At 39.6% G+C, this 15,489-nt stretch overlaps 1 protein-coding gene across 1 annotated transcript; it reads right to left on the bottom strand.

The window, feature by feature from the left end:
* Window positions 1-472: 472 nt before the first annotated feature.
* On the bottom strand, window positions 473-15,273 carry LOC125234202. Its single transcript, XM_048140412.1, has 2 exons — window positions 12,082-15,273; window positions 473-484 (listed from the first exon to the last, which is right to left on the bottom strand). Exons 1-2 carry the CDS (start codon window positions 15,271-15,273, stop codon window positions 473-475), a joined length of 3,204 nt encoding a protein of 1,067 aa, XP_047996369.1.
* Window positions 15,274-15,489: the final 216 nt, after the last annotated feature.

Raw genomic sequence — 15,489 nt, 5'->3', positions numbered from 1 at the left:
CAGCCGCTTCACCAAGTCCTTGTATAATCTGGGCATCCGGGCAAAACGAAAGAAAACGAGTAGAAGCAGTCAGCACGTCAGCCGTGATAGCTGGAGACCCGGGTTCGATTCCCGGCTTCGCCACCAGTGGGCTTGATTGTTTTTTTCTTTTTGTGTATGTTATATATTTTGGTTTATAGGCATGACTTGGTTAAATTTAAAGCGTAGTGCGGCGCCGTTTCCCATCTGTATTAATATGTACACAACCACCCTCAATTTCCCTAACAAAACCGCCATAATCAAACGATGACAACTATCACCCGGCTCAGACGTCACGCCGTGCCGCGTCCGGTCCGTCATCGTCGCAATCACGTTCGCGACGAGCCATTTCCGGCGAGTAATCGACTTCCGGCGCCGGACCGGATTAATCAAGTATTGCAGCGACCTCGCGGACTGGCGGCCATGTTTTACTTGAGACAGTGACTGCGGTAGGCTATATTTGTATCTGAAATTGTACCTGTGTCAATGTTGAACTATAAAACTATTGGCCTCTTGTAGGGAAAATGTTATTGTTCAGCTAGTCATATCATATCTTCATATATTTACATTAATACATGTATTAACGTATGGAAACTGACACCATAAAAGTTGTTAGCTAGTTAGAGTTCAAATTGTTAGGTTCACATTGATTTGAGTTACGTATGTAGGTATATAGGTCAACATGACTTTTCTATCTCATAATGTGACTGTACTTTCGTAAAATTAATTCGATAGAAAATTGAATCAAAATAACAAAAATTGGCTTGGGCATACTTCGCCTTGACAAAGGATCGCACAAATTTTGTTACGCACCAGAAACTTCGTAAGTCGATTTTTTCCCTAAAAGGCCAACGCCGGCGAACCATCAATTTCAAAATTTTAATGAACTCATCAGAATCCGTGCATTTATTAGCCGCTACACGCGCAATCTAAACTCATTACGAAGCCTAATAAGGAGTAATGATGATAATTACTGTAATGGTGGAACTTGGCTGGATTTTTCATCAGAAACAATTCCACTGGCAATTAGAGATGCCAGTAATTGGCCAAATGAAATCAGCGCGGCTGCGCCCGTCGCGCTTCGGGAAAATCGCCACGAAGCATGAGAGCGATTTCACATGCTTGCAGAGAGAGCGTTGAAGATTGCAGCGGTTCTTACTTACTCTGGCGTCTAGCTAGGAACAAATTATGGGACGCGTCCGGCGGACGCCGTCCACTGCCGCAATCTAAATAATGAATATACGCTGAATTTTGCAAACTATCGGACGTAAGCCGTGGACGTGGCCTTGAGCGCACAGACGTCCGGACTGGCGCGCTGGGTGTTTGAAGACTGTGCACACTTATCAGTCGCGGTCGTCAGCCGTGTCCGTGTGATGCGTCCATAATTTGTTCCTAGGTTAACGCATTTAGCGGCTCACAGCATTGATTGCATTGAGAACCCTTTTTAAGTAGTAGTGAAGTTACACATGTCTGCATTTCTTAACTACTGATGCCTCTTCAGATGCTCCACTGGACGTTGCCACTTGGGCATCCATTTAGCATACAGTCTAGAAGAATGAGGCGAGTAAGTCACAAGAGAGGCCAAAACTCAGTCACCGAGACCAAACTGGCCAGGGCTGAATGAATATTGTGTTTTTCCTATAACCATCAACCGCCAACCAAAACTACACTACAGCAGCAGCCAAAGAGGTAACAGACGCGTTATGATCCTAAAGGAAACTTAGATCACATTACACTAGTTTTCTCCAAAACTGAATTCACTCACGCTCGCGACACTTGAAGAATAGACGTTACGGTAGGGAATTTAACTGATATTGCTTTAATGAAATCTTGACGTGGACGCGACGTGTTCTAATTTGTTAGAGAAAAGAAAACAAGTAAGTTAAAGGAGCTTTGTGTGGCCTACTACATACGCACAGCGCAGCGGATACATCTCGCTTGAATCTATAGCAGGGCCCAAACTGGGGAAGTGCCTCCGCCTTACAGAAGACCGCAGCCAAACAGCACTAGACCCTACTCATAGTGTTGTGTTCCTGCCGGTGAATATAGCTGCCAGAGCTCAACGAGGGTGCGGTGTGCTGACGGGAGGACCTACGGAACTAATTCGTTCCGTCTATTGTTTACACCTGGTTTCAAGGCTTAGCCGTAAAGCGTGCAAAAAGACACAACCGCGATACTGTCTCCTCGGCGATTGGATCTCAATTTAAATGTAATAAATGCGGACGTTCATGTCGCTCCCGGATAGGTCTTTATAGTCACGAGAGGAATTGTCTCTCACATTCAGACGCTGTTTAAATCATCTGTCTACTGTTTAGGTTAACCTCATAATTATGTATGTTATGAACCTCCAGGTCTATTTGTATTACTTTAGTTTCTGGTACATTATGTACTACATATATGTATGATGTTTATTATGACTGTTTGTGTTCTAAATAAACTAAAAAAAAAAAAAACTGTCAAGATGTACGAGGCCTTATGATGATGATGATGATGATTGTCCTTTGAGTCGTCGGCAACCCGTACCCTGCTTAGAACTTGTACACTCCTTTTTGCTGTATACTTAACACAGCAAAAGTGAGTGTACAAGTTTCTAATGGGTCGGTGTTATAGTTTAAAGTGGTTCTTTTTAATGAAAATGGCCAAATTATGCACTATACTGTTTATTTCACGTATACAGCACAATACAGAGTACATATATGGGAAATTAGCGAAAAAGATAATTAAAAAAGCAAATTGCGTCCGGTCGGTATGACTCGCAATCGGATCTCTGTTTGGTGGGGTCATCCCGCCCCGCGCGCCCTCACCCCGAGCGGCGATCGGTACTTGTCGGCAACATCCTCCAGCCCAGTGCTGCTTAGCAGCACTCACCATCTACTGGTATACGGGCGACGCGTGCAGCGGATCGGGTAAACACACCACTCTTGGTTTTAACCTTGACTGCCCTTATTCGGCCATCTTTGCCTGGAAACAGCTGTTCTATCAAGCCTTTTGGCCAGGCGCAGCGAGGGCCATCTGGGTCTACAATTAGGACGAGGTCTCCCACTTGTAAGGGCCTCACTTCTTGTGTCCATTTTTTACGTGGTAGCAGGTCTGGGAGGATTTCCTTAACCCATCTTCGCCAATATAGGTCAGCCTGTCGTTGGGCTATTCTCCACTGCTTTTTCAAAAAATATTCGGAGTCATTATAAGCGCCAAGGTGAGGTAAGACGGAAGAGGAACCAAGAAGAAAGTGATTTGGAGTTAACGTTTCTATGCTTCCAGGTTCGACGGAGACGTGTGTGAGCGGCCGGCTGTTCACTATGCTCTCGACCTCTGCCAAAAATGTACACAAAGTCTCCTCGCGGGGGGCTCTCTCTTTCAGCACGACTTTCATGCAGTCTTTTACGGTCCTTATTTGCCTCTCCCAAGCTCCAGCCCAATGTGGACTTCCAGGTGGGATAAATGTCCATTTAGTCCCATAGTTTAACGATTCACGCTTTAGATACTCCTGGTCCAACTCCTGGATTGACTTTCGCAGCTCTGCATCCGCTCCTCGAAGGTTAGTACCGTTGTCAGAATATAGATACTGCGGCCAGCCGCGTCGTGCCCCCATTCGTCTGAGAGCCATAATCAAAGAGTCGGAGGTAAGTGAGTTAACTACCTCTATGTGCACTGCCCTCACTGTCATACATGTAAACAACACTCCGTACCTTTTCTGTCTTCCTCTTCCCACAGTTACTTCTAGAGGGCCGAAGAGGTCAACGCCAGTGTAGGTAAAGGCGCGCTGATGATGAGCTACGCGGGCAGGCGGTAAGTCTCCCATTCTTGGGATTTCTTGTTTACATTTTCTTATTCTACATAGCATGCACTTTTTTGCAACATTTTTAACCGTCGGTCGTAATCTTAATATCCAATGCCTTTGTTTCAGGTTATTCACGACAGTTTCCTGGTTCCCGTGGGCTGCGCGAACGTGATGATGCTTCACTAGCAGCCGTGCTATGTAGTCTCGTCCGTCCAAGATCGAAGGTCGTTTTGTTTCAGGTCCAACTTCAGCAGCGGCGTCGATGCGGCCTCCGAGGCGTAGGACTCCGTGTTCGTCGAGGTACGGCGATAAGGTAAGTAATCTACTTGTTTTAGGTAAGTATGATCCATTTTTCAGTTTCAGTATGTCTTCAGAGAACGTCTGTGCTTGAGAATATTTCATAAGTAAGTTTTCAGCTTTCTGCATTACGGCGCCGTCGTCTTCATTTATGTGTCTACATTTATTTATAAACGTTAGCATTATAAAAGTGGCCCTGAGTAATCGCAACCACGATGAAAACTTTGTCGGTTCAGGTATAGGCACATTTACCCTATTGCATGACGTCATCATCACAACACATTCTAAATCGTCATTGTTTACGTCGGCGTCCAAAATATTCTGTGGCCACTCGTTCTCACTTTTTTGTAGAAATGCAGGTCCTTGAATCCATTCGGTAGGTAACACACAACGGTCGATATGGTCCAAGAGCTGGCAGGATTTTGGAGTAGGTCCTTGAGGCAACCTGGAAAGGTACTCAGATGCTTCTCTGATCATAGCCAACATCAGGTCTGCAAGTCTGGCAGCTGGGGAGCGGGGCTTTATGGAGCTATGAATTTTTGAAGATTTAATTTTTTGAGGCCCAAAAAAGGTGTTTGAGGCAACCTGGAATTATTAAAAAGTGAAAATAGAGTTCCTCAGAAGTCGCATAGTATTTATGCCAGATCATTTGGCCGGGTCCTTCACCGTGCCAGAACGGTACAAAGTGGTAAAAAAAAAAATTCCAAAAAAGGTTCTTGAGGCAGTCTGTCATTTTTACCAGTGAAAGATGAGGGTCTAAATAGCCATGGAAAAATAATGCCATGACATGAGGTGGGGTCCGTACCCTGCCATTCGATCTTGAAAGTCAATTTTTTAGTTTTTCGTAAATAACTCGTAAACGGTGGCCCGCAGCAAAAAAATATGTTAAACAGAAAATATCTACATAAAATTTCCTACAAGAAAGGTTATGTACGTTTTTTCGATAGGATCAATATATAAATGGATAATTTAGTAAGAAAGTTTTTTTTAATCGATTACATGCTCCGTTTTTCGTCAATACCTCGTAAACGGTGGCCCACAGCAAAAAATTATGTTAAACAGAAAATATCTACATAAAATTTTCTATAAGAAAGGTTATATAAGTTTTTTCGCTAGGGTCAATTTTTTAGTTGGAAAGTATTTTTAAATAGATATTTGGGCCGTTTTTTGTTGATAACTCAAAAACGGTGACTCACAGCCAAAAATAATGTTAGACAGAATTAATCTAAAAAAATTTCCTACAAGAAAGGTTCTAGAAGATTTTTCGCTAGGATCAATATTTTAGTTGGAAAGTATTTTTAAATAGATTTCATGGGCAGTTTTTTGTTGATAACTCGAAATCGGTGGATCACAGCCAAAAATAATGTTATACAGAATTAATCTACATAATATTTCCCACAAGAAAGGTTCTATAACATTTTTCGCTAGAATCAATATTTTAGTTAGAAAGTATTTTTAAATAGATTACATGGGCCGTTCTTTGTTAATAACTCGAAATCGGTGGCTCACAGCCAAAACTAATGTTACACAGAATTTATCTACATAATATTTCCTACAAGAAAGGTTCTATAACATTTTTCGCTAGAATCAATATTTTAGTTGGAAATTATTTTTAAATAGATTTCATGGGCCGTTTTTTGTTAATAACTCGAAATCGGTGGCTCACAGCCAAAACTAATGTTACACAGAATTAATCTTCATAATATTTCCTACAAGAAAGGTTATGTACGTTTTTTCGATAGGATCAATATATAAATGGATAATTTAGTAAGAAAGTATTTTAAAATCGATTACATGCTCCGTTTTTCGTCAATACCTCGTAAACGGTAGCCCACAGCAAAAAATTATGTTAAACAGAAAATATCTACATAAAATTTCCTATAAGAAAGGTTATATAAGTTTTTTCGCTAGGATCAATTTTTTAGTTGGAAAGTATTTTTAAATAGATATTTGGGCCGTTTTTTGTTGATAACTCAAAAACGGTGGCTCACAGCCGAAAATAATGTTACACAGAATTAATCTACATAATATTTTTGACAAGAAAGGTACTATAATATTTTTCGCTAGGATCAATATTTTAGTTGGAAAGTATTTTTAAATAGATTTCATGGGCCGTTTTTTGTAAATACCTCGTAAACGGTGGTCCACAGCTAAATAAAAGGTTCACAAGAAAAAATTTACATAAGATTTCCTACAAGAAAGGTTCTATACGTTTTTTCGTTAGAATCAATATTTTAGTTGGAAAGTATTTTTAAATAAATTACATGGGCCGCTTTTTGCTGATAACTCAAAAGCGGTGGCTCAGAGCCAAAAATAATGTTATACAGAATTAATCTACATAATATTTCCTACAAGAAAGGTTCTATAAGATTTTTCGCTAGGAGCAATATTATAGGTGGAAATTATTTTTAAATAGATTTCATGGGCCGTGTTTGTAAATACCTCGTAAACGGTGGCCCACAGCTAAATAAAATCTCCACGAGAAAAAATCTACACAAAATTTCCTATAAGAAAAGGTTACTGCAGTTATAGGTTACTACAGTTTAAATCCACATCCACATCACTTTTGTCTGAACTCATTTTGAAATTTGAAAAGCATAGGTATTTGATAAATCCGAGCAAATATAGGTATAATTTTTTAAATTTCCGCGCTTTAACTTTTTTTGAAATCTTCTTCATCTTTTCCGTACATGTTGTATAGGGTAACAAAAGAGGAAAGTAACAAAAATGTATGGAAATTCTGGGACACTTTTTGTCTCCCAGTGAGATTGAAAGTACTCGTGATTCTGAGTACAATTGACCTAAAATTTCCTAAAACAATCAAAATTTTTTTGTTGTCAAAAAAAAAAGAAATGCTCGCGTAAGGTCTGCAATGTACAGTCAACTACAAAGAGATGTGTCCATGTTAGTCTTACAAAAGTAAATTTTCATTTGCATTAATGAATTACCCTTGGTTCGTGACATTTCTAGTAGCCATCAAACCTTACATTATCATCGACTCGTTTAATATGCAGCAATGATGTATCCCACTACGTTTCCTCTTAATTTACACATACAAACCTTTTTTATTACCTATCTCTGCGTATTGACAAATAAAGGTAAACTCCTAATGTTAAAAAGAAATGTATCCAATATATTTAAATTCAGAACAGAATCCAAACAAATGATCTTCAAATTTGAATACAAAAATTTCTTCTTTACGTAGTTTGTTAAGAGACAACAGGAGCGAAAATCCTAAAATGGAAATGTCCCCCTTTAGAATAGGGAATATTTGTTAAATATACTCTTGTTATTTATTAACTAGGTTTATAGAAAACAATCGAGGTGCCACTCTCGACTATTTCGTCCTCTAAAACTTAATCAATCGGAACCAAATTTGAAAATCTGATTTTTTTTTATACTACGTCGGTGGCAAACAAGCTTACGGTCCGCCTGATGTAAAGCGGTCACCGTAACCTATGGACGCTTGCAATTCAAACAGCGGCACATACGCGTTGCCAAAATGTCTGTTGATAGAAAGGTATGTATAATTTTTTTCTTACATGTCAACAAGAAGTTCTACTTTAGGATAATATTATTTAAGAATTACAATTAAGGCAGGAATCAAAGGAAAAATACATAATGCAAAACCTCTTTTTATCGAAAAAATGGGGAAGATACGGAAGGTTATTTATTCACCATTTCAAATAAATCTTAAAATGTCAAACTATGATTACGTCGTACAGCACGGGAGGCATGGTCGCGCGATAGACGATAAAATAGCAGGCCGTCCCTATCGCACTATTTGTAGGTGCGATAGGGACGGCCTGATATTTTATCGTCTATCGCGCGACCATGCTTCCCGTGCTGGATATAACAAATAGGATTGTGATCATTTATTACCCCAAATAACATATTTAACAGCACAATCACGATTCTAAACGAGTTATCCCACTACAAAATTTGAAAACGTCTTCCGAAAAAACTGATTTTTTTTAAGTATAAAAAGACATATTTTAAAATATTATCTTATGATTAACTAGCTTGAGATATGTTCTTTTAGGAACATTATCAGTTTTTTTAATAATATAGTAGTATAGTTTCTTTATAGTATTGAATGAAAAATGTTACATTTTGCAAAAAACGCTCTTCTTTAGGAATAAGGCCTCTTAACTTAACCTTGGTTGATTCCGTTTCGCGCTACTTAGATAGAGGGATGCAGGTGGACGTGCTGTGCTGTACTTTGATTTCAAAAAAGCCTTTGATCGCGTAGATAACGACGTACTCTTAAGCAAATTATGCAGCATTGGTTTCTCGCCAAAACTGCTTTGCCTTTTTGCTAGTTATCTACGTGACGTGATAGACGGAAATATGTGCAGCACGGATGCTTTGTGTCGAGTGCCTACCCCACCCGTTCCGGGGTCAGTCAGGGCTCTATTCTGGGTCCTCTGCTCTTTGGTATTATGGTCAATGATCTGGCCTTGGTGCCTAAGCATGCGCAATGCCTACTCTATGCTGACGACCTGAAACTAATTTACAGAGTCTAGGAAGATTCTGACTTACAATCTTTACAAAGTGATATTGATCGGGTTTATGCGACTCGGCGACTCGGTATACATGGCGATCTGTTTCGCTGAATAAAATCCTATGTAGAAAATAGGACTCAGGCTGTTGTTTTGTCTGGATATACATCACAATACAAATCTATAACTTCTGGGGTACCATAGGGCTCTCTCTCAGAATTTGACGATCCCAGGGACATAAAGCTTCTTTATACTGCCCTCGTGAGAAGTAAGCTTGAGACAGCCTCAGCCGTTTGGAATCCCCATGAAGCGCCCTACATCCTGCTGCTCGAAAAGGTCCAAAAAACATTTTTGCGTTTCTTTTATAAAAAAATGTACGGGTATTACCGATTCTTGTACCCAACAAAATTCCTTTTGGGGACGTTGGGTTTCTTCTCGTTAGAAGTTAGGCGTAATGTCGTGCTGATGTCTGATGCATGTGGTATTTTGAAGGGGGAGTCAGATTGCCTGGTTTTAGTATCCCAGCTGGTACGTCTATTTGTTCCCCTGTGACGAAATATGCTTTTCGTGAATGTAGGCACCCCTACTGGTGGTGCCGGCCGCTCGAACCGTGTTTTGCCGCAAGTCACCGCTAGTTCGTGCACTGCAAATAGTGAATGAGTTTTTAGACGTGGCACCTAATGTTGATATTCTTGCGAGCAGATGGGCGTTTATACGTGACGAATGCATGAGGTTTTATGTGGGATTGGATGCTAGGCCTTCATCTGTTATTTATTAGTTATGTTTTGGTATGTAATGTTTTGATTTTGCTGTTTATTTAATATTTAATTTTGTGTTACTTGTTGTAATGTTTATTTAAAATTCACGGTGCTTTAGTTTTGTATACTGTCATACTGTGTAATTTTCTTTGTGTAAATAAATAAATAAATTTATTTAAATATTATTGATCCTAGCGAAAAAACGTACAAAACTTTTATTGTAGCAAATTTTATGTTTGTTATTCCCGTTGAAGATTTATTTAGCTGTGGACCACCGTTTTCGAGTTATTTGCAAAAAACGGCTCGTGTAATCTATTTAAAATACTGTCCTACTAAAATATTGATCCTAACGAAAAATCTTACATAACGTTTCTTGTAGCAAATATTATATAGATTATTTCTGTTTAATATTATTTCTGGTAATAATTTCTGATCCTAGCGAAAAAACGTATACAACCTTTCTTATAGGAAATTCTATGTAGATTTTATTCTCGTGAACATTTTATTTAGCTGTGGGCCACCGTTTACGAGGTATTTACAAAAAACGGCCCATGAAATCTATTTAAAAATATTTTCCAACTAAAATATTGATCCTAGCGAAAAATCTTATAGAACCTTTCTTGTAGGAAATATTATGACGATTAATTCTGTATAACATTAATTTTTGCTGTGAGCCACCGTTTTTGAGTTATCAACAAAAAGCGGCCCATTTAAAAATACTTTCCAACTAAAATATTGATTCTAGCGAAAAATCGTATAGAACTTTTCTTGTAGGGAATCTTATGTAGATTTTTTCTCGTCAACATTTTATTTAGCTGTAGGCCACCGTTTACGAGGTATTAAAAAAAACGGCCCATGAAATCTATTTAAATATACTTTCCAACTAAAATATTGATCCTAGCGAAAAATATTATAGAACCTTTCTTGTAGGAAATATTATGAAGATTTTATTCTCGTGAACATTTTATTTAGCTGTGGGCCACCGTTTACGAGGCATTTACAAAAAACGGCCCATGAAATCTATTTAAAAATATTTTCCAACTAAAATATTGATCCTAGCGAAAAATCTTATAGAACCTTTCTTGTAGGAAATATTATGACGATTAATTCTGTATAACATTAATTTTTGCTGTGAGCCACCGATTTCGAGTTATTAACAAAAAACGGCCCATGAAATCTATTTAAAAATAATTTCCAACTAAAATATTGATTCTAGCGAAAAATGTTATAGAACCTTTCTTGTAGGAAATATTATGTAGATTTTCTGTGTAACATTAGTTTTGGCTGTGAGCCACCGATTTTGAGTTATTAACAAAAACGGCCCATGAAATCTATTTAAAAATAATTTCCAACTAAAATATTGATTCTAGCGAAAAATGTTATAGAACCTTTCTTGTAGGAAAAATTATGTAGATAAATTCTGTGTAACATTAATTTTGGCTGTGAGCCACCGATTTCGAGTTATTAACAAAAAACGGCCCATGAAATCTATTTAAAAATAATTTCCAACTAAAATATTGATTCTAGCGAAAAATGTTATAGAACCTTTCTTGTAGGAAATATTATGTAGATAAATTCTGTGTAACATTAGTTTTGGCTGTGAGCCACCGATTTCGAGTTATTAACAAAGAACGGCCCTTGAAATCTATTTAAAAATAATTTCCAACTAAAATATTGATTCTAGCGAAAAATGTTATAGAACCTTTCTTGTAGGAAAAATTATGTAGATAAATTCTGTGTAACATTAATTTTGGCTGTGAGCCACCGATTTCGAGTTATTAACAAAGAACGGCCCATGTAATCTATTTAAAAATACTTTCTAACTAAAATATTGATTATAGCGAAAAATATAATAGAACCTTTCTTGTGGAAAATATTATGTAGATTAATTCTGTATAACATTATTTTTGGCTGTGAGCCACCGTTTTTGAGTTATCAACAAAAAACGGCCCAAATATCTATTTAAAAATACTTTCCAACTAAATAATTGACCCTAGCGAAAAAACTTATATAACCTTTCTTATAGGAAATTTTATGTAGATATTTTCTGTTTAACATATTTTTTTGCTGTGGGCCACCGTTTACGAGGTATTGACGAAAAACGGAGCATGTAATCGATTAAAAAAAACTTTCTTACTTAATTATCCATTTATATATTGATCCTATCGAAAAAACGTACATAACCTTTCTTGTAGGAAATTTTATGTAGATATTTTCTGTTTAACATATTTTTTTGCTGCGGGCCACCGTTTACGAGTTATTTACGAAAAACTAAAAAATTGACTTTCAAGATCGAATGGCAGGGTACGGACCCCACCTCATGTCATGGCATTATTTTTCCATGGCTATTTAGACCCTCATCTTTCACTGGTAAAAATGACAGACTGCCTCAAGAACCTTTTTTGGAATTTTTTTTTACCACTTTGTACCGTTCTGGCACGGTGAAGGACCCGGCCAAATGATCTGGCATAAATACTATGCGACTTCTGAGGAACTCTATTTTCACTTTTTAATAATTCCAGGTTGCCTCAAACACCTTTTTTGGGTCTCAAAAAATTAAATCTTCAAAAATTCATAGCTCGATAAAGCCCCGCTCCCCAGCTGCCAGACTTGCAGACCTGATGTTGGCTATGATCAGAGAAGCATCTGAGCACCTTTCCAGGTTGCCTCAAGGACCTACTCCAAAAAATCCTGCCAGCTCTCCATAACTGTCTAAGCGTGGAACACTCGTTTTCTTCAGCCCCAGCGTGTCTTCACTTGGATTCCACAGCAGACCAAGTGTTCGCTCGCCCGCGTACTGTTGTCCGACTTTGAACCTTACAGCGCTGTTACCCAAAGTCTCTTTTGGAATGCTGTTGATGACGGCTTGACTGTTGCTATTCCAATTGCGTATATGAAAATCGCCTTGCGCATGAACATATGTGACGTCACGAACCAGCTTGATTGCAGATTGATCATCAGGTAAGCTGTCAATGTAGTCGTCGACGTAGTGTTGCGTGTATATAGCGTTAGCCGCCTCTGGATATGTAGACTCAAAACGCCTCACATTTTTATTTTTTATGAATTGAGCTATGAACGGCGCGCAATTCGCTCCAAATATGAGTGACGTCATCAGGTAGGTATCTATAGGTTCTTCGGGGTTATCTCGGTATAGAAAGCGTAGGGCTTGCTGATCCTCGGGTTTTATTTTAACTCTGAGAAACATGTCTTTGATATCGCCAGAGATCGCAACTTTGTTTTCGCGGAATCGCCACATGATTCCTATTAACGGTACCAGTAGGTCGGGGCCTTTATATAGGTAGCTATTTAAACTGAACCCTTTTGTTTTAGCTGACCCATCGAAAACCAGACGAAGGCTCTTCTTATTTGGATTGTCGACGCCATGAGTAGGTAAGTACCATGTTCTAGCAGATGTGACTTGATTTTCTAACTTCTCAGCATATTTATTTTCTAACAAATGTTGTATGCGTTCTTTATACCTTCGTGCATACTCTTCACTCCTTTTCATTTTCAGCTCAACTCCTTTCAGTCGTGACAGTGCATTTGGATACGAGTCGACGGTGACACAGTGAGGATCCTTCCAAGGTAAGCCGACTTGCCACTGGCCATCGATAAGTTCAGAGGTTTGTTCCAGGTGCTCCTGGGCCAGTACGTCCTCCGAGTTCTGCCGAGGTTTAGCAGATACGCCCATAGAATCGATGGAGAAAGATCGACGCATATCTTCTTGCAGTTCACGTAGTATTTTATTGTTTTCAATTGCCATATCTTGTTCATAGGTATAACTGAGATGTAATGAAGTGTGTATCTTCCGTTGTTTCATTACAGCTGCACGTTGGCACGGGCCGTGCACGCACCAGCCCAGCGGAGTACGCGTCGCGTAGGGCTCATTTTCGCTGCCCTCTATGATCTCACGTGGTACATGCAAATGATAGTTATCTTGTCCGATGAGAATTTCAGGTTTCTGATTTTCAGCACACACAAAGTTCATTATACGGTCTAGGTACTTATATTTACCGCACTTAACAAGTCCGGGGTTTTGCACAGGTAAGTCCAGATGGGGTGCAATACGCGCGGTTAAATTGAACTTTGTCCCGTCACTATTAGATATCGAGCAGTCGATCAGCTGTGTTTCGCACTGTTGTTCTGAATTGAGCCATGCGCCGCGCACATTAACGCACTGTTTGCGCCCGCGCAGTCCCGCGCGCTCCGCGAGTTCCGTACTTATGAACGACACACCACTGCCATCGTCAAGCATACAAGTAGTTTTTATTTTACCGTTAGGTCCATGTAGGTATATCGGCACAACTTTTAATAACGATTCGCGCTGGTCAACGTCTATATGCGTCACAGTTTCAGTCTGAGCACTAGTGTCCGACACTTCCACAACGTTATAATGGTTCGAGCGCGAACTTTGACCCGGTACGTAATGCAGGAGCCGGTGATGGGCCTGCCCACACCCCTCCACGTCACACGCGGCGGCCGTGCACGATTGTCTATCATGGTGTGATAATAAACACTTATAACACAAACCGAATCGTTTTACGTACTGCCAACGATCCTTGCGTAGTGATTTTTTAAACTTTTTGCAGTCCGGTAAATCGTGTTTACCTACGCGACAAAGGCGGCACTTATCGGTACTGTTCGTGTGCGCACTTTGAACTAAAATAGTCTGCGGTTTATAGTCACTATTTTCACTATAGTTTTTACGTTTAAAGTCTGATCGCACTTGCATAAGAGAAGCACTGCAGGTTGACACTTTCATAGCTTCTTCGTGGAGAAATTCGGAGAGAATATCGAGTTTAGATTTATTTCCTTCTTTAATCAGCGCGTAACTGTAGTCATTCCACTTGGGTAGCAACACCGTAGGTAACTTCGATAAAATAGCGCCGACGATGCTAATTTCTTGCAGGTACTCTCCACGACCTAGGGCGCGAACAGCTGTGACGTAATTTTTAATCTTCACGGAAAACGTAACTATTTCTTTGTGGTATTCCGGGGGCAGAGTGTGTAGTTTTTTAATCTCCATCAACATGCGCGATATTATTAATTCCGGATTTCCGAATTGTAACTCAAGTGTTGACATAACGGTTTCAGTCGACGTACCACTAATAAGCAGCGCGTTTACGGATTCCTTGGCGGGCCCACGTAGGCACTTTCTTAAACGCCACATATTTTCAATATCGCTGAAATTACACACTCTGGTCGATTCTTCGAAAGCTTGTTTGAATTGCAACCACTCCATTGGTTCACCGTAGAACAAGGGCAGTTCCTTCGGGGTGCTGATGCGGCTCAGCAGCCTGGCGTTTTGGATATTGTTGGATGCAGATACGGTGGCCAATTCCTTTAGTGCGCTGGCTAACTGCTGAACTGGCAACTCGGTGCCGGCGACCACTGCTGCCGACGAACACAACGCGTCCGGGTTATTTCCAGTCTTGGGGACGTGCTGTGACTCCAGTTCCAGCTGGCTGCGCTCGACCCACCTGGCGACATCACTTTTAACTGACTGTTGGTCTTGTTCTGACGGTACAGATTCTTCAGATGGACTGTATTCTTCTTCAAGGTTGGCGAGATCTACTTGTAGCTTTTTTTCTATCAAGTCCATTTGTATGCGAGCCTTTGCTTCAGCAGCTTCCAGCTCCAGCTTCTTCCTTTGTGCCACAATAGACGACGAAGATGACTTTTTCGAACCGTGGTAGCTAGTTTTACGCGAACAATGACTTAACGGTTTCGCGTCCTTTGTTTGTCCGGAATGTTCTGGTTTTATCTGACTACCCGTTTCTAAAATAATAGTCTTATCTACCAATTTCTTCGAATCTTCCTCTTTTACAGGTGTTTGCGGCTGCTGCACTGTAGCTTGCTTCAATTCTTCTTCTTTTCTTTCCCTTTCACGTCTTGTGGTACTACGTGTGTTGACCATCTTTGGTGTACGAATCATAGAATCCGGCTTCGAAGACCACTTTGTTATAGTTTAAAGTGGTTCTTTTTAATGAAAATGGCCAAATTATGCACTATACTGTTTATTTCACGTATACAGCACAATACAGAGTACATATATGGGAAATTAGCGAAAAAGATAATTAAAAAAGCAAATTGCGTCCGGTCGGTATGACTCGCAATCGGATCTCTGTTTGGT

The sequence above is a fragment of the Leguminivora glycinivorella genome, chromosome 15, assembly GCF_023078275.1.
Source record: "Leguminivora glycinivorella isolate SPB_JAAS2020 chromosome 15, LegGlyc_1.1, whole genome shotgun sequence".
NCBI classification, from domain to species: Eukaryota; Metazoa; Arthropoda; class Insecta; order Lepidoptera; family Tortricidae; genus Leguminivora; species Leguminivora glycinivorella.
The sequence above is the reverse complement of the archived record's forward strand: the minus strand, read 5'-3'. Positions and strand labels throughout refer to the sequence as shown.